At 37.8% G+C, this 27,612-nt stretch overlaps 1 protein-coding gene across 8 annotated transcripts in view; it reads right to left on the bottom strand.

The window, feature by feature from the left end:
* The window catches only part of PLSCR4 (phospholipid scramblase 4), a 39,647-nt gene that overhangs the window by 1,304 nt on the left and 10,731 nt on the right, over nucleotides 1–27,612 (bottom strand). For 5 of the 8 annotated variants that reach the window (XM_077864788.1, XM_077864787.1, XM_077864785.1 and 2 more), the window contains 8 exons: nucleotides 18,523–18,762; nucleotides 17,830–17,857; nucleotides 16,651–16,761; nucleotides 6,812–7,047; nucleotides 5,216–5,258; nucleotides 4,079–4,305; nucleotides 1,608–1,769; nucleotides 110–268 (listed from right to left, as the gene is read on the bottom strand). In XM_077864788.1, coding sequence (XP_077720914.1) covers nucleotides 110–268; nucleotides 1,608–1,769; nucleotides 4,079–4,305; nucleotides 5,216–5,258; nucleotides 6,812–7,047; nucleotides 16,651–16,761; nucleotides 17,830–17,836 — 945 coding nt within the window. In that variant the 5' untranslated portion in view covers nucleotides 17,837–17,857; nucleotides 18,523–18,762. The remainder of the gene's footprint in view (nucleotides 1–109; nucleotides 269–1,607; nucleotides 1,770–4,078; nucleotides 4,306–5,215; nucleotides 5,259–6,811; nucleotides 7,048–16,650; nucleotides 16,762–17,829; nucleotides 17,858–18,522; nucleotides 18,763–27,612) is intronic. The other 3 variants (XM_077864791.1, XM_077864789.1, XM_077864790.1) reach the window with 1 other exon arrangement.

Raw genomic sequence — 27,612 nt, 5'->3', positions numbered from 1 at the left:
AGACAGACATTGGCCTGGGTTCAAAGGTTATTGCCTTCCTATATTGCACTATACTGCATCTGATGGTGAAAATAATTCTCTCAAGACAACTCAAAAGCAAAAGGCTTACAATGAGGAAGCAAGCTCCAAAAATCATGGCTTTCATCTTCACATCCAAGTCTAATGGGAATTGAATTTCAAAGTGGTCAGCATCGCTCATGGCTGATAACAGACCATTCCATTTCCTAATAATACTGCCGGTGTCTGTTGTGCCATCAAGGGATTTGACCTACAAAGATAAGAATGTGACTTTATGAAGTATGAAAAGTTTTGTTGTATATATTTCATTCTTCTACTTCTACTTTATACTGAGATAGCATAAATACAATATATAAAATTAATATAGTAATAATGTAATTTCAAATAAGGAATTATGGCCATGAAGGGTTAAGTGCATCGCCACTGGTTCATAACTGAGTTGGGCTAACAGTTCTCAAGCCAGGGCTGTTTCTTCATCCTCAAATGAGTTATTAGGGACATATGACATGAATTGATTCAGAAATTATTTCTCATATAATAAAGGATTGGAATTGGAGGCTGGGAGGGGATCTCTACAGTCTAGAGAAACACATGAGCAAAAGGAAGCACAGCTGTATGTACTTTACAGACTTCATCTAATCACTCAAGTTTTTGTGGGCGAAATCCACCCTGTCTTCTTAAAGTATGCCAGAATCCCAAGGAGCTATAACTTCTAAAGGGGGAACTCAGGCACTTGCCAGAGGAAAAATAGTGAAATGCTAACCTTTGGAGATCAGAATGATCATATACCTCCTGCCCCTAAAACTGGCTTGTCTACATTTTCCATTTCTCTACAATGGCCTTTTAATACATAAGCAATGCTTGAAGAACTAAAAAAGTTTATTCAGTGTCATAGGAAATATCTGAATGACCAACTTTAGATAATAAGCCTTGCTGAACTGCCAGGCATTCAAGGATTCTCTAAGAAATTCAAGAAAAATTTCTAGGAATCTCCTTTGTCAGATTCATAGGATAGAAAGCAATCATTTCATAGTAACTGAGATAAAGGCAAAACAAGAGGATTTTTTATTTTCCTGAGAAAATGTTTTCATCTATTATGAGTTTTTTCCATGTTATCTATATTATCCTATCTCTTAAGGGCACAGATAAATTTCTACCATGCAAATAAACAATTTGCACAATCTTGGGGTGCTTCATATGTTCTGTGATATGTTGGGCACTTTCATTACTCAGGATCTGTATCCCATTCCTGCAAATCTTTGGTAAAAATGGTTAATTAAATACAACCAAGAATAAAATAAATGGATTCAGTCGAGCTATTTACTTTCAGGTTTAGTGTTTTAAATGGGTACTTCTTATCTTTATCGAACCTGAAACCATAAAAAAAAAAAAAAAAGTAGCTAACATTTTGGAAAACATTCAGCAATCCACTAACCATAATTTGAAAATGATTTGATGTCAACCAATGACTATTTCCTCATTCTACTTTATCCATTCACATAAAAAAATAATCTAAAACCAAAGAATTCTAAGATCTGTTAGTGTGTGTAGAAAAAAATAGTCAAAATGTTATTTTTACATTTGTTTACCTCAAAAACAGAATCTGAACCACAGCCATAGGTTGAACATGGCCCACGCACTCTCATTACATTTTCTTTCTTCTCATTCTGGATGCTGTAAACCGCCCTGCACAGGTTCCAGTGTTCTGCAACAAAGCCAATGGTGACACCAGGAGGACACTGCACCTCCAGCTGCAAAGAAGCAGTAACAGAGAGAAGGATGCTACATACTTACCTATTACATGTACGTACCACCTGGATGTGCTCTTAAGTCATTCAAGGACGAGAAAAATCATTACTGGTAGGGAGTCTTCTATTTTAACCAGGCTATTTCTTAGGGTTGTTATGTTAGTGAACAGCCTTGAGAGATGAGATCACATTTCCCTTTGGAACAAAGTTACTGCTTCTCATAAAATGGCCAGTTCTCTAAGCTCAGTGTTGTATGCAGCCTCTGCCTGGGTTCCTCTGAGTCAACCCTGCAGAACATGAAGGCAAGGGGACCTACACCAACATGCTGCTCATGATGCTCCTGCTGTTTACTGTACTGTGATAGAGTTCTTGGTCTCTGCTCTAGGTGTCTCATGTCTTCTGGCACAATCCATGAAAAAGTAACAAGGTAACTTCTTAGATTTAAATCTCAGACATGACAATTGTAATAGAAAACAGAAAGAAAAGAGGCATTTTGAAAACTGTATATTGTGAAAACAACAGAATCTGTATATGAATATATAAAGCCATTCTTAAAAGTTTTAAGATTGTCCGCTACCCTGTTTTAGCTATTTATCTTTATAGTATTTCTTTGTAAAGAACTAAGATCTTCATATTTAATAATAACCAGTCATAAAATTAAATTATTTAGTAAAAGCCCAGAGTTAAAGTTCTATTGGTGGTTTTTCTGGTATCGTATACTTTTCTAAGAATTTTGAGTCCACTAGGTTTCATTATTTATGGTGTAAGACTGTATAGCTTCATGAACTGTCAAATCAAGATATTATTTTAAAAAGATAGGGGATCCCTGGGTGGCTCAGTGGTTTAGCGCCTGCCTTCAGCCCAGGGTGTGGTCCTGGAGTCCCGGAATCGAGTCCCACATCGGGCTCCCTGCATGGAGCCTGCTTCTCCCTCTGCCTGTGTCTCTGCCTCTCTCTCTCTCTCTCTCTCTCTCTGTCTCTCATGAATAAATAAATAAAATCTTTAAAAAAATAAAAAGATATTATTGTTCATATATATAGATTGACACATATGCATAAGCATATAAATTCAACAGCTTCCTAGGATTAAGATCTCATGTAAGTTTAGGCTTAGAGATAAAAAAATAAAAACTGTACACAAGTAAATTACTTGAAAAAATTCATTTGAGAAGAAAATCCAAGTCATGAATATGAAGAATTCCTAGTATATCCAAAAGAATTGAGGATTATAGATGAAGATTCATCTCAAATATTAGACTGTTATTACAAAAATAGTAATAAGAGAGAAGTAAGATTCCTGCAAATAACAACTAACATTCTCTGAGCACTTCCTATCTGCCAGGTACTGTAACGAATAGTTAACATTTATTTACTATTTATTTATTTATTTATTTATTATTTATTTTTCATTTATTTACTATTTAATCCTCAATGCAATCCTGTGTGATAGGTACTATTATTATTTTCATCTTATAGGAAATCAAAACTCAGAGAAGATTATAAGTAAATTAACATTTAGTAAGTGCTGGTACTTAAGTAAGTCTTTGAAATATCCCAGTAATCCTATGGAATATTCTTATGAATATTTATGTACAAGAGCAGTGAGGTTCTTAATAAATAAATTGCACAAATTTACTTAGATGGCATATCTAGAATTCCAAATTCTTGCTGACCTCTCTCTCTCAAATCGCTTCAAACAAACTTTCTAGAGTCCCACAGGTTATAGAAGAGGAACCCAGCTGTCACTCAGAACACCTGCTCCCTAGTTCTAGTATTCAGGGGAGTGTAACACCCTCATCAGGCACTTCATCCTTCTGAACTACCTTTTCTTTATCTGTGGCAAGATAGATGGGTAGTGTAAAGTTATCCAAACTTTTCCAATCTTCATTTAATGTCTGGGATGGGTAACGCAAAGTTTTCCAAAGTCTGGGATGACTAGTGTAGTCTTCCAATCTAAAAGGATATGATGATGTCTAAGGACAGCTTATCTGGGGATATGTAGGTACATTTAGACAAATGTGTGTGACTTCTGTTCTAGGTCATAGGTACGTTTCTAATTCAGTAGACACAACTGATAGCACTGTGGTCACCGAATAAATAACCCTAATTTGTGCCTGACCCACCAACTAGCACCAGAAGACAAGAACCCACAAGGTGATTTCCCTTAGGTGAGACAATCTGGCTGCCTTCTTCCCCACTCTCTTCATTCATTCTGACCAGTGGAGCCAGTGAAAATCCCATGTGTTATTCTGGAAGGAGCACAACCATTCTGCGAAGAGTTGGATCAGTTGGATTAGACTTATGTTCTCTGACCTCTTGCCTGGTGGAGGGACAACAGAAGCAACAGCAGCTGCATCTGAAAGGTCTCTGCATTGTCATGATTTCTCGGCCCATATAGTCAGTGACCCGGAGGACGAAGGGCCTTAGTGTCCGATAAGCATTTCTGGTATAATCGTCTGTGTCTTCAGTTACAACGTAAACCATCTGGTCCAGGTTGTTTTTAATATCATATCTATTATTAGTTTCAAAAGATGTCATCACTAAAAAATAAAATGAGAAAGCCACTTTAAATTAGAAGCAGTTAAAATGGGCACCAAGAAGTCTTTTAAAAGTATTTCTTAAGGGCTTAAAGCAAAATAGCTTTTTAAAGTCTAAAGTGAAATATATCCAATTGATTGGGACACCAAAAAAAAAATACAAATGCCCAATAAATATTTAGTAATTTTGAAAATTTAAAACATCTTTTTAAGAGAAGGTCAGTATAAAATGATTTAAAAAACTTTTCCACATAAATGTAAAGACTGAAACATATTCCTGGAATACCTGCATGCAGAAAACTTTAATTGTAAAACCATTTAAGTGAAATTATACATTTACCATCAACTAATCAGCTCATGAAATATACTGAAATGATTAGGGTCATTAACTAACAGCAAATACAAAAATACATCCAGGAAACTCTGAGGCTCTATGTGGTAGTCAAATGAATGTGTAGATATGACAGTAAAGAGAAGGTCAGTAATCTAGTGAGGATAAACTGAGATCAAGCATGTTTATTGCGATTTATTTTTACTTCCAAGGTAAGGGCACTGGACTAGAACGTAGCAGGTTTAGATTCTATTTCCTGCCCTACTACTGATTAGGTGACTGCGGTGTCCCTGGCTAATTCATTTAACCTCTTGGCTCCTCCTTTTCCTCTAAGGTGAGGGAAGTTGACCAGGTAAAATGAACGTCTTTTTCAAACCTAAGAACTCATGTATGATACATAAATAGATAAAATCATACGAAATAATTCCCTTTATTACTTTCTTGAAGAAAGGGTGTAAAAGAAGATAGTCTTTTCTCCTTGAACCACTTAAAAATCATCAACATAAATAAGGAACTAGATACTGGGTGATACAAATTTCTACCTGATTCAAACATTGGTGAACACGACAAAATTATACATACTTTCCAGAGGCTCGAAATGCTGAAGGACGTGTATGATGTCCAACTGTTGGGAGAGAACAAAGCAATTAGGAAAAACAGAAATAACGGAAGGAAATGAAATCAGTGTTAGAAAAGAAACGGATAAGATAGTTATGAGAATGTGTATCAACTGACACCAAAGTATCTTTCTGAAACCGAACAGAATAAAAAAAAAATTATCAAGTGAAACTGGCCTATCTGTACCTGGTCAGCAGAGAACCTGGTCCAGATAGGGAAACCACTTTTCTTCCCTTCTACTTTAAAGGATAAAACAGTTGCCTGCTACATCAGAAAAGCATCTTCTTGCTACAGTAACGGCACCTAGAAGAAGCTGTGTTGACGCAGATTGTTTCTAGCTCAGGCCCTCCTCCCTGGTGTCACTGACATGTCACTCACAGACTGGAGTTGCTCAGAAGTTCAGGACGCTTTAACACGGACCAGCCACAGAGAACGCTATTTTCTCAGTGGATTATAGGAAGCAGGTCAGCCAGGGGCCTCACACAGGAGCATTCAGTTCTCTATTATTTTCACAGGTGCCTATGGAGGATGTTAACACACTGATTTCCATTTATTTGCATTACTAATGCCACTGCCCTCCCTAGGGGCATACTTCAAGGAGGAGAGGGTCCACAGGGCTGGAAGCCTGTGATTGGGATTAGGGCAAAGGGGAGGAAACAGTCTGGGATGCGATCTCTTGAGAAGGGATTTGGGAACACCACTACTTAAATTTCTACCTTAACTTCACTTAGGAATCACTCTAAAGACAGTTTGATGGGCTCATCACCTGATATATTTGAGAATATTCTAGCAGAAAAGAAATCTCTTTGAGGACAGAGAAATCATATTTATATAATTTTAGATAATATAGATCATTCCCAATCCCTGAGCCCAGAATATTGCCTGAAATGTCATATTTTACCAGATATTCATTGAATACATTAACTAATAAAAAATACATGAATGTGGTATTAAAGAAAGTGAAAAATAACTAGACATAAATGTTTGGTGGTGTAATTGATTACAGGATGGTATGGAGAGGATACAATCCTTCCTTTATTAAAAACTTTTTCTTGTATGAAAACACAGTCAGGTGAGTGGGCCTCAACAGGTCTTATACCAAAACTGGTCACTAAGGTGGCTAATGAAAATTATGGGTAATGAGAAAAAGGGGAGGGCTAAGGCACTCATTGATTCACTCATGGTCTTTTTGTTCTGTTGCATGTTTTTCTTGGTGTTAACTCTTTACTTCTATGCAAATGACATCTCAAATAGCATCTTTGATAGTTTTTCCTCTGTTCCTGTTTTTTAAACCACCTCCAACAGGACACGTTGTGTATCTTAAAATTCAACATACATCCTTTAGAAAACAGTACTGATCCCGCCAAATACATGGCTGTACTGCTCATTTCCCCTTCACACTTCTGAAATCAGGAGGACCACCACTCCTACAGTCTCACAAACTGGACCTCGGTCATCACTGACCCATCACCTTCATCCACTCTGTCCAGCTTTGTAGCTCTTCTGGTCAGGTCCCCAGTCATACTTCATAAGAAAATCACTTGGATTTGTGTGGAGTACCTGGGTTAAATATTCCAGACCAGGAGGGCAGTTTGGCATATGACCAGGCGCTGGCATCCATGTTACCGGAACAGGCTGATTTGGCATAGGATATTTGCCAGGCTGGTACTGGATAGGATGGGTACCACCAGCTGGCTGGTACAAGGGGAGGTTATGGGGCTGAGGTGGACTGTAGAGCCCCATAGGCAAGCTTCCTGCGTGGCCTGCAGATGGAGGGATAGCTGGTCCAGGGGGTCCTGTATCCACAACAAATGAAAATGTTAGATATTACTAACACTATAACATGTTAGAAGTTAGAACGACCTAATTTTTTACATGAAAAAGATATGCATCATGCATTATCCACTTAAGAATAAAACATGACTGGGACGCCTGGATGGCTCAGCGGTTGAGCGTCTGCCTTTGGCTTAGGGAATGATCCTGGAGTCCTGGGATCAAGTCCCATGCCAGGCTCCCGTGGCGAGCCTGCTTCTCTCTCTGCCTCTCTCTCTCTCTGTGTCTCTCATGAATAAATAAATAAAATCTTTGTATAAAAAAGAATAAAACGATTCATTTTCTTAATGTGTACCATGTACCAACAATGTACTAAGGGGCTTTCCATACTAACTCATTTAATCCTCTTAAACCTTGTAAGATAATTATTCCACACAGAAGTGTTGGAATAAGATTTGAAACATCAAGTAAGGGGAGTCCTGGGTAGCTTGGCGGTTTGGCGCCTGCCTTTGGCCAGGGCCGTGATCCTGGAGACCCGGGATCGAGTCCTGCGTCGGGCTCCCTGCATGGAGCCTGCTTCTCCCTCTGCCTATGTCTCTGCCTCTCTGTCTCTCAATCATGAATAAATAAATAAAATCTTCAAAAAAAAAAAAAAAAAAGAAAGAAACATCAAGTAACATGTTGGCCTCTCTCTGTATTAGGTGCCTCCTTTGGAGATAATAATAATATGTCTACTTCCACTAGGTTATAGTGGGATGACCACAAGACCTAGCACATAATTAGCAGTGCACATTTATGCTATTATATTTATTGTTATGACTGTCTAAGGTCACAAATACAGTAACCTCAGGGGGGGGGGGGGCTTTTAAAGATGGCTATATCATTCCAGAACAGTTTCATCACACCAGAAAGAAAGCACATACCCATCAGCAGTCCTTCCCTAGCTTCTGCCCCAGGCCCTGGAAACCACTACCACTACAGATTTGCCTAACCTATATGATATCATATAAATGAAGTCATGCAACATACAGACATCCTGTCTGGTTTCTTTCACTTAGAATAATGTTTTCAAGGTTTGCCCATTATAGCACAGGCTAGTAGTACTTCATTCCTTTCTGTGGCCTGGCAATGCTACATTGCATGGACATTATCACATCGTTTCCACTTTTTGGCTACTATAAATAACACTGCTGTGAAGTGAGCGTGCGAGTTTTGATGTGAACATAAGTTTTCAATTCTCAAGTATATATAGGAGTGGAATTAGCCTTAACTTTTGGAGGAAATGCCAAACTGTTTTCTAAAGTGGATTCACTGTTTTATACTCCCTACTGCTGAACTCATTTATTAGCGCCGTGTGTGTATATGGGTGTATTCCTTAGGATTTTTTTACTTATCTGCATATAGAGATAGTTTTGCTTTTTCTTTTCCAATCTGGATGACTTTTATTATCTTTCTTTGCCAAATTGCCCTGGCTAAAACTTCTAGTACAATGTTGAATAGAAGTAGAATGAAGAGATATCCTGTCTTGCTCTTGACTTGGGGGCGGGGGGAGGAGGATGCTTTCAGCTTTTGCTATTAAGCATGATGTTAATTACGCTGTGGGTTTTTCATTGATGCCTTTTATTAGATTGAGGAAGTTCCCTCCTATTCCTTGTTTGTGGAATGTTTTCATCATGCAGGAGGTTTCTCATTATTTTGTCAAATGCTTTTTCTCTATTGATATAATATGATTTTTGTCCTATGTTCCATTAACATGGTACATACATTGACTGATTTTCATGTGATAAATCAACCTCTCATACTCAAGATAAACTGCATTTGGTCATAGCATATAATCCTTATTATATATTGCTGGATTTTGTTACTACATTACTAGTATTTTGTGCTGTCATTTTGGGGTTCATATATTTTGAAGCACTGTTTTTTAGATGTATATATATATAAAAATGTTATATCTTCTTGATGGATTGACACTCCTAATATTGTAAAAAGTTCTTTATCTCTAATAACAATTTTTGTCTTAAGGAATGTTTTGTCTAAGTATAGCTGTTTCATTAATTATCAATAATTAAGTTTGAGAAACATTGTTCTAATACAGTGTTTTACAATCTGTACGTATATTAGTGGCTGTCAAATCAATGATTTAATGATTCACAACTACAATTTTTAAAAATAAAATTTAGTACACTAGAAAAAATAAAATAGAAAAAAAATCAAAGTGTATTGCCCATACATTGTATACTCACTGTATTAAGAATTGCTTGGTGAAATTTTATATGTAGCATATATATACTAAATATATATAGTTATATATAAATAAAAACATATATGTATTGTTTACTGTGGTTCATAGTAGATTGTCATCAAGAATGTTTGAGGGGGGGATCCCTGGGTGGCGCAGCGGTTTGGCGCCTGCCTTTGGCCCAGGGCGTGATCCTGGAGACCCGGGATTGAATCCCACGTCAGGCTCCCGGTACATGGAGCCTGCTTCTCCCTCTGCCTGTGTCTCTGCCTCTCTCTCTCTCTCTGTGACTATCATAAATAAATAAAAATGTAAAAAAAAAAAAAATTAAAAAAAAAGAAAAAAAAGAATGTTTGAGGGGGACAGCCCTGGTGGCTCAGTGGTTTAGTGCCGCCTTCAGCCCAGGGTGTGATCCTGGAGACCCAGGACTGAGTCCCATGTCAGGCTCCCTATATGGAACCTGCTTCTTCCTCTACCTGTATCTCTGCCTCTCTCTCTCTCAATCTTTCTTTCTCTCTCTGTGTGTCTCTAATAAATACAATACAATACAATAAAAATATATAAATATGAGAAAAAAAATGTTTGAGGGGGCTCCTGGCTGTCTTGGTCAGCAGAGCATGTGGCTCTTGATCTTGGGGTTATGAGTTTGAGCCCCACACTGGGTGTAGAGATTTCTCAAAAAAAAAAAAAAAAGAAACTCTGGGCACTGAAGGTCTATAGACTGGGGAGTCTGGTATCTTTTTTGTAATCAAAAAGCAATGCCACAGCTGTGTAGAGCAAGGAGTGATATTTCCTGAAAAATGTGAATGGTCCACTGGTAGCTTTTTTCTTTTTTTTTTTTTTAAGATTTACTAATTTATTTGAGAAAGAGAGCACAGTGGGGAGAGGCAGTGGAGAGGGAGAGAGAGAATCTCAAGCAGATTCCCTACTGAGCGAGGAACCCAGCCTGGGGCTCGATCCCATAACCTTGAGCTCATGAAGAGCTGAAATCAAGAGTCAGACACCCAACCAACTGAGACACCTTGGTACCCCTGGTAGCTATTCCTTGAAAAGACCACTCCTGCAAAATGAAAAAGATTTGAGAGAGTGGGGTAAGGTGGAGACTGTGCTCTCTCTCAGAGAACCCAAAGAACTGGGTCCTGGACACCATACATTCCAGGAGGGAACTCCTAGTAGAAGAAGCTATGTTTACTATTAAAAAAAAGATAATAGTTAATATTTACTGAGCTCTTATTATGCTTCAGGCACTGTTCTAACTACTTTACATGTATTAAATCTTGTAATCTTAGCATCAACCTTCTGTAGTACAGACTATTAATATCCTTTACAGAGGAAGAAACTGAGGCATAAAGTGGCTAAGTAATTTGCTCAAGAATCAATAGTGTCAATATGCGACAGAGGCAGAATTAAAACTCAAACATTCTGATGGCAGAGGCACCCTTAATTAAATTATGCTAATATTCCCTTTAGATCGGAGGCTAGGAAAAGGGTTAGGAACATCCAAAATAGGACTCTATGGATGGACTAGGAACTACAGACCAGAAAAGTAACTCTAGCTGATAGGTGTATTTTTAAGTCTTAAATTTTTCATGTGCACACACGCATGAGCACACACGCACGCCTTCTACAGGATGTCACAGTATAGGAAAAAAAGCTTAGCGGGCTGAAAGCTGGTTTCAGAATGAGTAAGGGGTGACCAGCATAGAGGCAAAGAAATGGTCTAGAGTCAGCCAATGTTGAGGAAACCGTCCACCACTAAGAAGAGACATTCCCCGAGTCTTCCAGAAGTGGTTTGGGATGAGAAATAAAGACAGTACTTCCTATAAGGCAGTACTTCCTATAAGATTATGGATAAGGCAAATTGGACAGAGGATCAGATCCCGGTGATTTGGGCATTAAAGGGAAGAGTAGCTTTTGAAGCTCCTGAAGTCTGGGATACTTTGGTTACTTGTAAGAATCCCACTCATGAACATCATGATGAATTGTGGAACTATTTCTTCTAATACTGTCTGACAAAAAAACCATGAAATAAATCAAACATTCCTTTATTTGGGAAACGTTCCAAAGGCCCATTTCAAGGATGAGCAGCTGTGCTTGCTGTGAGAAACAGAATGATGTAGAAAGACACGTCTATTTTGCTGATTTTAGGGGAGGATCTCTCTATCTTCTGGATCTGAATGCCTGTTTCCCTCCCCAAGTTAGGGAAGTTCTCTGCTATGATTTGTTCAAATATGCTTTCTGGTCCTCTGTTCCTTTAGGTGCCCTCTGGAACCCCAAGTAAACGTAGATTTTTCCTTCTGATGCTGTCATTTATTTCCCTTAACCTATCCTCATGGTATTTTAATTGTTTTTCTCTTTTTTCCTCAGCTTCCTTCCTTGCCATCAACTTGTCTTCAATATCACTCACTCTTTCTTCCACCTCATTAACCCTCATCGTTAGGACCTCCAGTTTGGATTGCATCTCATTTAATTGATTTTTAATCTTGGTCTGATTAGATCTAAATTCTGCAGTCATGAAGTCTCTTGAATTGTCATCAATTTATGCTTTTTTCCAGAGCCACCAGTAGCTTTATAATTGTGCTTCTGAATTGGCTTTCTGACATTGAATTGCAATCATATTCTGTAACTCTGTGGCAGAGAGTACTGTTTCTGATTCTTTCTTTTGTGGTGAGTTCTTCTTTCTAGTCATTTTGCTCAGTGCAGAGTGGCTAAAAATGAGTTGTACTTGTTTGAAGCACAAACTCTTCTCTCTGTACCATTCTCTCTTTAAATCTCAGGTCGAATTCGTAGGTTTTCAGGATGGTTTGAAAGTTATCTAGGTAAGTTAGTGGGGCCAGGTGGCTTGGGGACCCTACTCCTTTGCCATCTTGCCTCCCCCCCCCCCCAACACGTCTGTTTTGGAGGACATTCAGTTCTACCGAAAATACACAGATTAAAAAATTAAGTGATTGGTTATCATGAAACAAGTTAACTTGTGGGATCAGAGGTAGATTCATAGTGTGTGAAGAGATTAGAGAGGAGAGGTGTCTAACCTAGGCAGAGGAGGTACCCTATGATGTTAGTGCTGACATGTTAGACCCAGGCAACACCTCCACAACGGGCAAGGTTTTACAAGGAGAGTCGGTACAAAATGAACAGGTGCACAAGGGAAGCTAAGTATTACAGGGGGCAAGACTCCATCTTAATCTGGAGATTAAGCAGATAGGCTTGAAAGGAAGGTGGAGAGGGAGTGAAGATTATGAAAGACCTATACTGTGCACAAAGAACCTAAACTATACGCCAATAAAATAGAAACTGAGGTAATTAGACTTACATTTAGAACCAATGGAAGAGGTTCAATTAGGCAGGAGGTGCTTGCAGAAGTGCAGATGGACGGCAAGTTAGTTTGTAATGTAAGGAGTAGAAGGTGGAGGAATAATAAGCAACACAGAAGAGAAGAGACAATCCTGTCTCAGTAACAGGCTGGATATGAGGAAAGATTCTCAAGTTCTTTTTTTTTTTTTAATTTTTATTTATTTATGATAGTCACAGAGAGAGAGAGAGAGAGAGAGAGAGAGGCAGAGACACAGGCAGAGGGAGAAGCAGGCTCCATGCAGCGGGAGCCCGATGTGGGATTCGATCCCGGGTCTCCAGGATCGCGCCCTGGGCCAAAGGCAGGCACCAAACCGCTGCGCCACCCAGGGATCCCAGATTCTCAAGTTCTGATGTGGGTCCCTGCAGCCTCCAGAGGAGGGAAAGATTGGAGGGTATGTGTTCTGGAGCAAGATGCCAAAGTTGAATCGCAGACCAGTGAGTTTGAGATCCAGGGTCCTTCCAGAGGAAGCGGCTTATAGGCAGTAAATGCAAGTTCAGAGCACAGGAGATTGATATGGGTGGGGCTAAGGGATTCTTAAGTGGCTAAAGACACACGAATTACCAAGATCACTCAGGAGAGTATGTAAAAGGTTGGGTGAATGGGAAAGGTGGAAGAGGGAGACAAGGCAGGGCAGGGGAATGGACCAACTCTGGAGAATACCAGCTTTGAAGGACCGGGGACATACCGGTCTTGATAGAGACTGAGAATCAGGAGAGACTAGAGGAAAAGTAATAGTAACTAGAAACAATGTCAAATTAAAGCTACATGACAAAACAAAACAAAACTCTAGTGTCTTTAGAACAAATGGAAGAAATTACAGGTTTCATTTTGTCATGAAGAATATATCCTTTAAGAACTGTGTTTAAGAGTAATATTAGACTTCCTGGAAATCAGATATCCCTACCCTCTTTTTCAAAACCATTAAAAACAACGCAACTAAAAGTCACATAAACTATCTTAATACTGTTTTATCACTTCAGTGAGTTGCTTAATTCTTATAATATTTTCACCATGTGATTTTATTTTATTTACTTATTATGATTTTATTTTATTTTATTTATTCATGAGAGACACAGAGAGAGACAGAGAGGCAGACACACAGGCAGAGGGAGAAGCAGGTTCCATGCAGGGAGCCCAACGTGGGACTCGATCCTGGGACTCCAGGATCACGCCCTGGACTGAAGGCAGGTGCTAAACCGCTAAGTCATCCAGGGATCCCCACCACCATGTTACTTCAACATAAAAGTAACCTCATGTAATAAAATTTGAGGATCAACAAATTAGAAAATTATAATTTAGATTATGGGGCTATTCAGTATAGATTATGTTTCTAAGAAAAATTAAGTACATATTTATGTAATCAAAAGATTTATTATATGTATTATTCACAGATGTTAAGAGAACAGAAGGAAAAACATGATCCAAGTATGTATGGTAAACATCATATTATATTCCCCTTTGAACTCTGCAATTGCCATTAAAGATTCTGACTGGTTCTGTAGGGAAGCAAAGCAAAACGGTTAATTTTGTGTAACTGTAATATACTATATTTATTTAAATAAAGAACTCTGTTGTGGAGCATTGTCCTATCAATACTAATGTAAAAATACCGCTTTATGGGATTTGTATCTTCTCAGTTATTTTGCATATTATCATCCTTTTTTATTTCAAGAAATTGTATCATTTCCTTTCTTTAAATAGACTACATATAAAAATGTATTAACTATTCTTTTAAACATATTCGGGACAAAGTTATTTTCAGTGGGAATACATGTCCAGTACTATAATGCAAATAGAAATTAAATAATGGAATTTAAAGAAATTAATTAAAGCCGAATACTTCTATAGTATTTCAAGTTCCTTCCTGTGAATTACAGGGCCATATTTTGCATCAGTCATCATAAATAAGTACAGAGTTCAGCCACTAGGTGGCGGTCACAGTGAATTTTTGTTAATTTCATAACTGAAAATTCAGTTCTATGTTCTGCACCATGTTTTTCAACTTATCTAGTCATTTGATTTGCATGATATATCTGATGCTCTGGCTAATTTTTTGATACAGAGAGGAATACACACTTTCCCAAACGAACAGTACATGACTTATAACCAATGTTACTTGGAAATGAGAGAGCCTTTGTTCTACACGAATCTAGGTTCTTGGATATAGTGATCTATGAATATAAGTTAGATCATGTTGACAGTCAGTGAAGTAAATTTGGAGAAATGGTCAGATATAGTATGATTATAATTTAGGACTGTCAAGACCTTGGATTTAGCAGGAGTTGAGCCAGTAATGAGGGGTTATATCGGAGCAGATATGCATACGTACAAGGGAAAGGTGAAAAGGAAGCCCTGCTGTTTTCAGAAAACACTGAGAAAGCAGAAGTTAACTGAGCCCCCTGGTCTCTCTCTTTTTTTTTAAGTACATAGTTACCAATGATTATTTTATTTAAATTCAATTAATTAATATATAGAGTATTATTAGTTTCAGAGGTAGAATTTAATGATTAATCAGTTGCATACAATATTCAGTGCTCATTTCATCAAGTGCCCCCATTAATTAAATGCCCATCACCCAGTTACCCCAAACCCCCCCCCCCCACCTCCTTTCCAGCAACCCTCAGTTTCCGATAGTTAAGGGTCTTTTATGGTTTGTCTCTCTCTCTGATTTTACCTTATTTTATTTTTCCTTCTCTTCCCCTATGACCCTGTTTTGTTTTTTAAATTCCACATGAGTGAAATCATATAATTATCTTTCTCTGATAGACTTATTTCATTTAGCATAAGATAGCTGAGTAATATTCCACTATATATATTCCGTATCTTCTTTACCCATTCATCTGTTAATGGACATCTCTATCCATATTTGGCTATTGTGGACACTGCTGCTATAAACATTGGGGTGCAGGTGCCCTTTCGGATCACTATATTGGTATCCTTTGGGTAAATACCCACAGATATTATGGGTAGGGCCAAAACCATTATCCTGTGGGTCCTGGGGTTTCTTCTCTTCTTTCACAGACTAACTCAATGGTTTATACTTCTAAATGTACACTTAAATATACATTTAGAGAAACACTGCTATACTTTATCATTTTCTAAATCATTAAAATGTATTTGTATACAATCCTAATTAATTCCTTACTTACTTCAAAAGTAAGTACATTTCTAATTTTAAAAATTTCACACATTGCCAATTACTTTCTAAAAAGACTACAATAACTCAAATACCACTAGCATTATGAGTATCTATTTCACTGAGTCACCACCAGAAGTGCATTCAGACTTACAAAATTATTTATATAATTCCTTAATCAGCACTCAAGGCCATTCACCCTCATTTCTCTTGCATTTGTCCATTGCATGTCTCATACCAAACTTTCATGACCTTGTGCTTTTGTACATATAGTTCTTTCTGCCAGAAAGAAGTCCTTCCTTTTCTTTGAATGAGAAACTCCTTATCAAGCCAGAAAAATCTGACTTCCTCAGTTACGTCTTCTGTTAATCCCTGCTAAAATCAGTTACTGTCATCTTGGCCTTAGAACATCTTCTTCATATTTTCATAACAGAGTAGAGAGATTACCATCAGTGTTTTATACAAATTCCTTCCTCAGGTGCCTACAAATGTATTCTAATGGACATCCCGTAAACTACTTGGCACTTTGGAGGCATGATATACTTACATAAATATATAAGAATACTTATTTATTGAATCATTCAATTACTTAATTACTTTTATTTATTTATTTTTAAAGATTTATTTATTCATGACAGAGAGAGAGAGAGAGAGAGAGAGAGAGAGAGAGAGAGAGGCAGAGACACAGGCAGAGGGAGAAGCAGGCTCCATGCAGGGAGCCTGATGTGGGACTCGATCCCAGGTTTCCAGGATCACACCCCGGGCTGAAGGCGGCACTAAACCGCTAAGCCACCGGGGCTGCCCTAATTACTTAATTACTTTTAAAAGCAATCTTAACTATTAGTATGGTTTTTTGGAGAGGTGAAAATAATCTTTCTGGTTATTTAACCCACCTAGTACTAAATGGGAATTGTAGTCAGGAGGTGCATCAGGCCTTGGATCAGGAGACTTTACTTGATTCTCTACTTCATCTGTAGGTTGCTCAGGGGCTGCGGGGACCACACCTTGGGAGAAGTAGAGGGGACATGAGTTACAATGGAAGTGATAACGTGATAAGAGAATATGTTCATTTTTCTTATCAGTGAAAGTAAATAATATGAAATATACTCATATTTTTAAAAGACACATAATTCATTATGTAAATTACATATTAACCTGTAATAACCTGTATTAACCCGAACTGATGAATTTTCAGGCTGAATATAGATTTAAAAAAAAAAATGAAGCAATTATTCATATTGTGCTCTGACCAAAGCAACACACTTTCATGCTAGTGGTTCAGCTCACTTCATGCTGATGCCTACCTACATGAACTCCTGACACATTAGCAAAAATTCTTTTCTTCACTACCTAATATGGAGAATACAGTAATATATAGAGTGAATCTTATTTTTTCCCCAATCCTTTTTGGAAAATAACTGTGTTTTAATAAATTCAAAACATCACATGATAAATACGTAATGCCTTAAAACACAGCAGTGCCACACACAACTCAGTTAGAGGTGGTTTAATATACCTCTCCAGTGAAAGTGACCTTGGTGAAAGGTGAGTGAACTCACTTTCCATGATGCTATCTTGTGCCCTTGTTGCAATCAGAGAAATGTCTGCCTGGATTCACTACAAGGTAAAATTCTTATTCTCTTAACTGACTGGTTTTTATCTCATGAAATACACAAATCCCATAAATGTGGTATCTCTCTCCTTCCATTGTCTCCTGCATTTGCTTGAAAATGCAGGACCTGATTCTGAGCCTTTCTCTATATGGGCAGGCTGTCATCACAGGCTTGTTATTACTGCTTCTTTTTGCAGACTTAATTTCTTACTTTGTCCTTTACTTAATTTTCCCCACATACTTTAGAGATCTTTCAGTACATATGTGCCAATATAAATCCATTTAAATCCTTTTCTGTCAAAGATAGATAGAAATGTTCATATGTATATAAAAGATGCATTCTCCAAATGCTAAACAATAATAGAAAATTTCAAGGAAATAAATTCCAATTTTTAAGGAAAATATCACATAATCCATATTTGAGAATAAAGTATATTAAAATTTATTCATAAAATCTTACCTGACATTTTGAAGAATTCCACTTAGTCCTGAAAAATGAAACATTTATTTATTTATTTATTTATGATTTTATTTATTCACAAGAGACACAGAGAAAAGCAGAAACATAGGCAGAGGGAGAAGTAGGCTCCCTGTGGGGAGTCCGATGTGGGACTCAATCCCAGGACCCAGGGGACTCAACCTGACCCTAAGGCAGACGCTCAACCACTGAGCCACCCAAGTGCCCGTGCTAGTTATCTTTTATTCATTCCTTCATTAATTCAACAAACACTTGCTGAGCACCTATATGTATCAGACACTGATATAGATATTGAAAAACAGGTACCTATCATTCTGGAAAGCATATTTTAGTGCCATGAGATTAAAAACACATTAACAAATATTTAAGACTAAATCTAGATAGTATAGTTATAAAGAAAATGAAGTCAAAGGTTTAGGAAAAACATGGATGGGAATTTGAAGAGGTTCTGGGAAAGCCTCTCTCAGGAGGGAACCTTTGAGCTGTTTGAACTAGGAAAGGAGGGATTACACTACAAAGGTAGGAAGGGGGTTCTAGGAAAACAGGAAATACGCGCAAAGGCCTTGAGATGGCGCTGGGCTTGGGGTGCTCAAGGGTGAGAAAGAGGTCAGGTGTGTCTGGGACACAAGGACTGAAGAGAACGGAGGGAAGAGATAGAGAGAAGTCTGATCATACCTGAAGACCGAGGCAAAATGTTTGGGATTTGTCGTAATTGCAGTTGGGCAGTCTTTGGAGGACTTTAATCAGTGGAGTGATGAGAGCTGGTTTATACTTTCTCCCGAGGGGGCAAGAGTGGAAGTAGGCAGTGAGGATGGCATAGCAGCAGTAATCCAGGTGGGACTGATGCTGGCTTAGACCGGGGAGGTAACCCTGTGGAGGGTGACGTGTGGTCAGGAACAGAACCTACAGGAGCTGCTGATGGACAAAGGAAAAGAGACGAGTCAAGGATGAGTGTCACTTTTCAGGCCAGGGTACAGGTGTTGATGACAATGCCATTAACTGAGGTAGAGGGGAAGATGGTGGGGAAATGGTGGTGACTGGGGAGGTAGGGATCAGAAGTTCAAAATAGGCATGTTTTGCTTAAAAGAAGCCAAAAGAAGTTTATTTTATTTAAATGAACAGTATGTATATGTAAACATTATGAGAACAGCACAAGAGAAGTAAACTAGAGGTTGAGATGAGATTTGAAACAAGGGTTGGGGAGAACCCAATCCTTCTTCTTGAACCCTTGGTTCATGAATTCATTCAAGATTGAAATAAGTGATTATCAGAGAAAGGAATTTTAGGATTTCTGAGTTCTGGATGATCACAAAGTACCACATCAACAAAAGCTATAATTTACTGAATGCTTATCTAATGTCAGACAAAGGGTTGAATACTTTCCATATCTTATCTTTCATTAAATTACCTCTCTCATATATTAACGGCCCACCCTTCTAAAATCAAGTACTTCTAAATTTAAAGCTGCTTTTGGATTTTCTTTTTATCCTGTTTATCAGATTATGAAAGTGGGGGTTATTTGTGTAGTTTGAGCTGAGTAGAAAGTCACTAATGTTGAGTATAGATGTCAAAGATCACCGTATAAAACCGTAGTCAATATGGATACTGAGTTGACTCAGTGAACACCACCATCACATAAGCCAGGATACAGATTTCCAGCTCAAATGACTGTCTTGCCAAGCATGGATCGGAATCCCAACAGTCTCCCACCATTTTTACTCACTTCTGGAACTGGAGCTAGTTGCTCAAAGTCCTATGCATCTTAAAAGCTAAAAACGTATTTTGGGGCACATCAAAATGTCAGACCGAATTACAGGCCAACCAAACTGGTACGAGGAATTGATCCTATTCCTTTAATGATGGTAATCTCTGGTGTTTAGAACTAAATCTTTTTAGAATCTTAAATCCTGGACACTCCTAGGACTCTTGTATACAGAAGATATATACAAAAATGTTGACACACTGGTCATATTAAAAGAAACTAAAAACATTCCTAATGTCCATCAATGGTACATTGGACAAATAAATTCTGGTACATTCATATGATGTGAGTGTATACTTTCGTGAAAACTATAGTTTTAGAGTCATACACATCAAGAGAGATGAATCTCAAAATTACAACACTAAACAAAAACATAAAAGCAAATCCCTAGAGAACACATATATCATTTAAGAATTCCAAAAGCAGGAAAATGAAACAGAAGATTTTTTTCAGATACATACATGAGGAAACTTTAAAGTTAGAGAATAACACGAAATTCAGGAAAATGGTTACATGTGGAAATGCGGTGTGGGGCAAGTGTTTCATCATGGCCCACAGGGGCCTGAAGTTCCTCCTAATGTTCTGGTTCTAACAAGGTGCTTAGAACAGGGGCCATGGGTTCTTACTAGTCTTTAAAAGGTACATATATTTAAATCTGCATATTTATGTGCCTGACGTGATTTCACAATAAAAAAGAACTTCTTGACAGTTACACATTGAGCATAACCTTCTAACTAAATATCTGTTGTCCCTTTCTACATTAATCCTAGGATTGAAAACAATGAAGAAACCATGAGGGAAACTAGTTAGAACATATTATTCGGTGCCTTAGTGAAAGGAAGTGAATTATCCATCCATGCATCCATCATCTATTCAACCATCTATAGTGGCAAATGGCAGAGTATAATGTAATGCAGATTTTAACAATTGCTGAATTTAGGTAAAGATAGAGATTTGAATATTTTTATGTTCAAGGCAAAGCTTGAAGAAAGAAATGCAGAATTCCTTTTTTAAAAAAGATTTTATTTATTTATTCATGAGAGACACAGAGAGAGACAGGCAGAGACACAGGCAGAGGGAGAAGCAGGCTATCCCCAGGGAGCCCCATGTGGGACTCAATCCCCAAACTCCAGGATCAGGCCCTGAGCCGAAAGCAGAGCTCAACCACTGAGCCATCCAGGCATCCCAAAATGCAGAATGCTGTACCCCAAATATGAAGTAGTACCTCTGGGGTCCAGGCCTAAAAATCTGTATTTTTTAACACAGCCCCAAGTGATCTTTGTGTTCAGGCATGTTGGAGGTTTATTTTGTGTAAAGAAAAACAACAGTTCTCAACTATGCCAGGCAGAGCATAGAATTCAAATCTGATTTGAGAGATTAACAATTTGAAAAATATACCAATCTTTAAATTAAAAAAATATATGTGTTTTAAAAATCAACTAACATCAAAGTAAAATATGATTGCCTCACAAGCTGCAGGTGTTCACAGGATTTGTTCACCTCCCCTCTCCTTTGAGATGTAGTTTCCTTTTTCACCCTAAACTCTCTTCCCTCTGTTATAAAATTGTACCGTATAGTTTTATCCAAAATATTACATAAGGTAGGATAATTTCCAGTTGGTACAAGCATGAATGTTGTAACTTAATCCTCTCTTAACATCCAGTAGATTGTTTTCAGATTTCCCAATCACTCAGCAAGGACAGAAAGTGCTACAGGTTGAAAAGAGACAGTTCTGGCTTTATGACAGATGGAATTCAGATTAGAAAACTGAACTGCGTCTCTGTAACAAGTTAGGATGATATGGTTCCAAGAGCTCTTTTTTTAAAAAAATTATTTTTAATTTATTTTGACTTTTTTTTTTAGTTCCAAGAGCTCTTAATCCCAAAGGTCTTCTGCATTTTCAGGGTTTAGGCCGCATACAAAGGAATCTAAGCCAACTGGAACCTAATACAGAGGGAAAGGAAACATGGGCTGGATAGGACGATGTTGGTGAAGCCATGGTTTGCTGCTTTGGAAGGCAGACTCCACAGCGCATATGGCATCCTTTACATGGATATCCTTGCTGCATCCAACACTGCAGCTGCACTGCATCTTGCTCTTCAATTCCACCTTTCTAAACTGGGAGCAAAGCTCAATAAAACCACAAGCTCTAGAGCCTCACCATGGACATTTGAAACTTCAATTGCAAAACTGAGAATAATGGTCAGTTTTGCAGTTGAGAATTTGCTGGACTGTGTCCTGGTCTCTGGGCCAGGGAGCCTTTGGATCTGTGATAATCTTGCAATTCCCTACATGGAAGTCTTGGAGATCTGCATATGAAAACTAAAACCTTGGGCTCTGTTTCCAGTGCCTTCAAAAGCGAGGACAGAAAAGAAAGCAGAAGTTCACTGTTTGTACAACTCCTCTGCTTCTTAGCAAGGGCAGGAAAAATAGCTAGTTCCTGCCAAGTCCTAGTTCATCTACCACAACTGGCCAGTTGGGTGTAGCATGTAACTGCTAGATGACACCCTTTGTACAAAAGGTAGGCTACTTGGAGGAGGACAGACTTGGCGGCTGGTAAATCATGTATGCCAGCACACTTCAGGTAGTCTAAACAGTGGTTCACACAGACAGACAGATCCCAGGTATCCCTAATGGCTACGTGACATTGAGGGACTGCTCTGAAGTTGGGTTATCTGTTGTGTCATGGGCAGGACGAAAGCAGCACCCACCTCACTTAACTGATGTGAAGATTGACATGGTACATTCAATAGCACTTTATTTTTAAAAAGATTTCATTTATTTATTTGAGAGAGAGAGCGAGAGAGAATGAGAGTGTGTGCAAGCAGGCAGAGGGAGAGGGAGAAGCAGGCTCCTTGCTGAGTGGGGAGCCCAATGCGGGGCTCAATCCCAGGATCCTAGAATCATGACCCAAGCCGAAGGCAGATGATTAACTGACTGAATCACCCAGGTGCCCCTCAAATAGCACTTTTAAAATAGTGCCTGGCACATAGCAAATCCTCAGCAAACATATATTAATACTAAAATTTCACTAGGTAAAATAAACCAGCTGGTGAAGAGACCAAGAGTGAGTGTCTGTCTTCAAATAAAAGAGCTGTTTGCCATTCAGCCATTTGACATACATTACTGAGCATCCCTAGAGAAGACTTTATCCTGGGTTTTTCAAGATGCCACCAACAACTCCCTACTGTCTACAACTCTGAGTATGGTTCTAGCAGGCATGATTTTACAAGCAGAGTTGGAAATGGGTTTCAAACTGGAAAGAACTAGAAGGAAAATGGAGGCATTGCTGGAGGGCTTTTTCCTATCTGTAGCCAAATGAAAGACAAGTAAGTTAGAGTACATTTTATCTGCCTATAGGATTTGCTTTTAGTTTATAGTAGGATAGTGACATTAATTATATTATTCAGATGAATGGATTTATCCAGCAATGAACTTTAAAAACAGCAATTACAGTTAAAGACATCTTCTAAAAATTACACTATTCACTACACCTCCAAGATACAAAAATTGAGGTTATTTTAAAAATTATTTTGCATTATGAAAAACTGAGTATTTGCGTCTGTTTTGGAGTAGTACTTCATGACATATATTCAAACGGAACAATATATGTGTAAGTGATTAGAATATTACATTTGATTTACTCGAAAGCCTTGATGAAACTCTTAATAAATGTAAACGTTGGTATTTTTCAAGCACTCACACTTTATAAACCCTATGTCACAAGAATCCAGGCTGGTAAATACAAGTACTCAATTTCAGTTGTTACATGTAACTTAGTGCTGTTGTGTATGAAAGATTTTGTCTGGCCTTTGTCCCAGGCTCTGAGGAGAAACTTCTGAAGCCTTGGAGTTTCCTGAGTGATGGACGTGTCTAATTAATTATGGCCCTTGGATCACACCTCAGTTTATGCTAAGGAGATGGGGGCTGATCATGCTGAAGAATCACCATATGATTAAGAGGGTGATATTTGAGCCAGGTTACATTTTACTGATCTCCTGACCTCAAGGGAGCAGGGGGACTGGAGGTTTAGTTCAACCAGTTGGCCAATGACTCAAGTGCCCATGCCGACATAATGAAACCCCAATAAAAACTCTGGCCACTGAGGCTTGAGAGTTTCTGGGTGGCAAACATATCAGTATGTTGGGAGGGGATGCATTCTGACTCCACAGGAAAAGAGGCGTGACAGTTTTCAAATGTGAAACCCTACCAGACCTCACCCAATGGGTTTCTTTATTTGGCTGGTCCTGAGTTTTACCCTTCAAAATAAAACCTGCATTGTAAATGTAGCACTTAGAATTCTGTGAGTCATTCTAGCAAATAATCACACGTGAGAGGGTGATGACAACCCCCCAATTTATAGCCAGTTGCTCAGAGGTGTGGGTGACCTGGGGACCCCTGAACTTAGGGCTGGTATCATAAATGGTGACAGCCTTATTGGGGACTGTACCTTTAAACTTGTGGAGTTTGTGCTAACTCTGGGTGGTGTCAGTGAACTGTGCTGAGATTTTTGGAAAAGTTGCTAATCTATTACAAATAGAAGCATACACATATATATTTCTTTTTTTTTAAGATTTTATTTATTTATTCACGATAGATAGAGAGAGGGAGGCAGAGACACAGGCAGAGGGAGAAGCAGGCTCCATGCAGGGAGCCCGACGCGGGACTTGATCCCGGGACTCCAGGATCACGCCCCGGGCCAAACCGCTGAGCCAAACCGCTGAGCCACCCAGGGATCCCCCACATATATATTTCTGATCACAAAAGTAAAACATTATAACCTGTAAAACATCAGTAAGTATAAAGAAATGAACATAAGTCTTAAAGCCACCTTCCAAAATAACTATTCTTAAAATGTTGGTAAATATCTTGTGTGTGTGCATGTCTGTATGCATGGGGGTTTTAAAAATAAATATTATTAAAAATACTGTGCACTAACAAATATAACTACCTTAACTTCTTCAAACTGTTCTATTTTTGTTTGTACCTTTCTGGTATTATGACTAATGCTATAAAATTTCCATTTACCTAAACATTGGTACAAACTTCTGATTACTCCCTTATAATTAAATAATTTAAGAAGGATCTGTGTTGTATAGGTGAATGTTTTTACAACTTAGGGAACATTCTGCCAAATTATTTTCTTTCTAGCAAGGCTCCTACAGTTTACACCCAAATCATGTGAGTGACCATCTCCGTGTTAATAAAGTTTGCCAATTCACTAAGTGGAAAATTTTGTGTTACCATGCCATTAAACAGAATTCTTAATTCAATACTTAAAACAATGTGTTTCCTGAGACGCCTGGGTAGCTTGGTGGTTGAGCATCTGCCTTTGGCTCAGATCGTGATTCTAGGGTCCTGGGATCGAACCTGCATCAGACTCCCCGTGGGGAGCCTGCTTCTCTCTCTGCCTATCTCTGCATCTCTCTGTGCATCTCTCATGAGTAAATAAACTACATTTAAAAAAAATTAAATAAAACGTTCTTAGGGGCCAGATTACTTTTCTAAACTCCACTGAAAACTGCCTTCTGTATCCCTGCTGCCCTTTCTCTTCTATCCCACCATCCTCACATTGCTTTCAAATTATCCAACTCTCCCACTATTATATCTTATAATATGAAAATATGCCCTCCTACCAAGCTCCCTTTCACCTTCTATTTTGTAAGGTTTTTAGAATATATGTATAATTTAGGAAAAAATTCTGAACCCAAAGAAAAAATTCATAATAGGTCACATGTTTCAGTTCTAGGTAAGATCCAGTAAACCTTATCAGCCTGTCTCTCCCATTGAATGCAATGAATTAACTGAGACAGAATGATGCAGCAGCTATTTGAAGACTGGAAATACCAAGCAAGAGCATGGGAAAAGAAGGCCAGAATTGGAAGTACCATAAACCAGAATCAGGTAATCTTTCTCTGGTATTCCCAGCCTGATACATTTCAAGGCAGTCTGTAACGCAAAAGTAGCACCAGGTGCAGAGAGAGCTCCAGAAGAAGCTCCAGAAGAGCTCCAGAAGAGCTCCAGAAGAAGCTTGAACAAGGAGAAGGGGAATTCCTAAAGTTCAGAAAGAGGCAGAAAGTTTCACAATACATTTTTTTCTTTTTCTCCACTTTCTTATGTCCCAGATCCTGGCAATCCCACTGTGGAGAAAGGAGTGATTGTATCCAAGAAAGCTCAGAGGTACCTAGGGAAATCTTCCTTTGGATACAAGGTGGTGTGGTCCCAAGAAGATGGGGTGAAACTCCTCTCTTGGTTTCTTTTTTTTTTCTTTGCCCTCCTATAACTTGGCCTTGAATACAAGTTAATTTGTGGGAAGTATACAACAGAAAAAGGTAAATAAAACTTCATTTTTTTTCTGGCTCAATCATTGAAAACTTGAGAGACCCAGAAGACTGGTAAGATTGTCGAGAGGGAGGAAGCTTGAGAAAGTGTCCCAGTAAAGTTATTTATGAATTTCTGGGTTCATCCCTGAGTGATACATGCATGTATCTGATCCTAAAAAAACTGAGAATTGAAGGGAAATCACAGTCCAGGTCTGATTGGCCATTGGATTGCCAAAGAAATCTAAACAGCATGACAAGGACTTTGAAAATGAAAATTAACACTCAAATCACAACACAAAAGACTGGTAGAACCATGGCCTGAACCCAAATGGGTCAACTGCTTGCCAAGACTAAGAAAATCAATTTCCTGCATAGCATCTAAATAAGACTCTGAACCTTTTAACATAGTATTCAAAATACAATATCCAGGATACAGTATACATGTACAAAGAACCAGAAAAGTCTCAACTCATAAGGGTTGAGAGCCACTACTGAAAACACTACTTATAGAGATGTAATCCAGAACACAATAATGAGTTAAATACTAAAAAAAGATTCAACTAATGCTAAAAAAAAAGGACAGGAAATGAAACATAGGAGGATGAAAAAGGAAACAAGCAGGTATAAATTTAAATATATTAATAGTTACATTAAATGTAATATACTAAACCTATCAATGAAGAGATAGACATTATCCAAATAGATAAATGATATTTTTAAATTTTTAATTATTTATTATATAAATATATTTATATTTACATAATATATAATATATATTATATAATTTATTATATAAAATATAATATTTTTAATGACTCAATTACATGTTCTCTAAAAGAAACTCATTTCAAACATAATGATAAAGTAGACTAAAGAGGAAAAAATAGAAAAGATATACCAAGTAATCATGTGAAAGAAAGATGGAATGCTAAGACAAATTGAAAACAAGTAGCAGCTGAGTGCCAATCAATAGATGAATGTATAGAGATGTCACACACACACACACACACACACGCATACTGGAATATTATGTAGCCATAAAAAATGAGATCTTGCCATTCACAATAACATGGAATGACCTAAAAGGTATAATGCTAAATGAAATAAGTCAGCCTGAGAAAGACAAATACCATATGGTTTCACTCATATGTGGAATCTAAAAAACAATAGAGACCTATAAATTCAGACCTATAAATATAGAACATTCTTCAAGATAGATCATGCAATAGTCCATGAAACAAACCTCAATAAACCTTAAAAGACTAAAATCATAGAAAATGATCTCTGGAAACAATGGAATTAAATTTAGAAATGGAAAATATAACAAAATTTGGGAAATTCACAATATGTAGAAATTAAACAATACACTTCTAAGTAAACAATAAATTAGCAAAAAAAATCACAAGGAAAATTAGAAAATGCTTTGAGATGAATGAAAGGACAAAATGCCAGAAACTTATGAAATGCAGCTAGCATCATGCTTAGACACAAATTTATACCAGTCAAAGCACATGTTTTTACAAAGATGTCTCTCAAATCAAAAACTCAACTTTCCACCTTAAGAAAATAAAAAACAATAGCAAATTAAAACCAAAGCAAGCAGAAGGAAAGAAATAGTAAAGATTAAGGTAGAAAGAAATAAAATAGAAAGTAGTAAAAAAGGAAAAGAACAAAACCAAG

This window comes from Canis aureus, chromosome 22 (assembly GCF_053574225.1).
Source record: "Canis aureus isolate CA01 chromosome 22, VMU_Caureus_v.1.0, whole genome shotgun sequence".
In the NCBI taxonomy this organism is placed as follows: Eukaryota; Metazoa; Chordata; class Mammalia; order Carnivora; family Canidae; genus Canis; species Canis aureus.
This window is presented reverse-complemented; position numbering and strand designations above follow the sequence as displayed.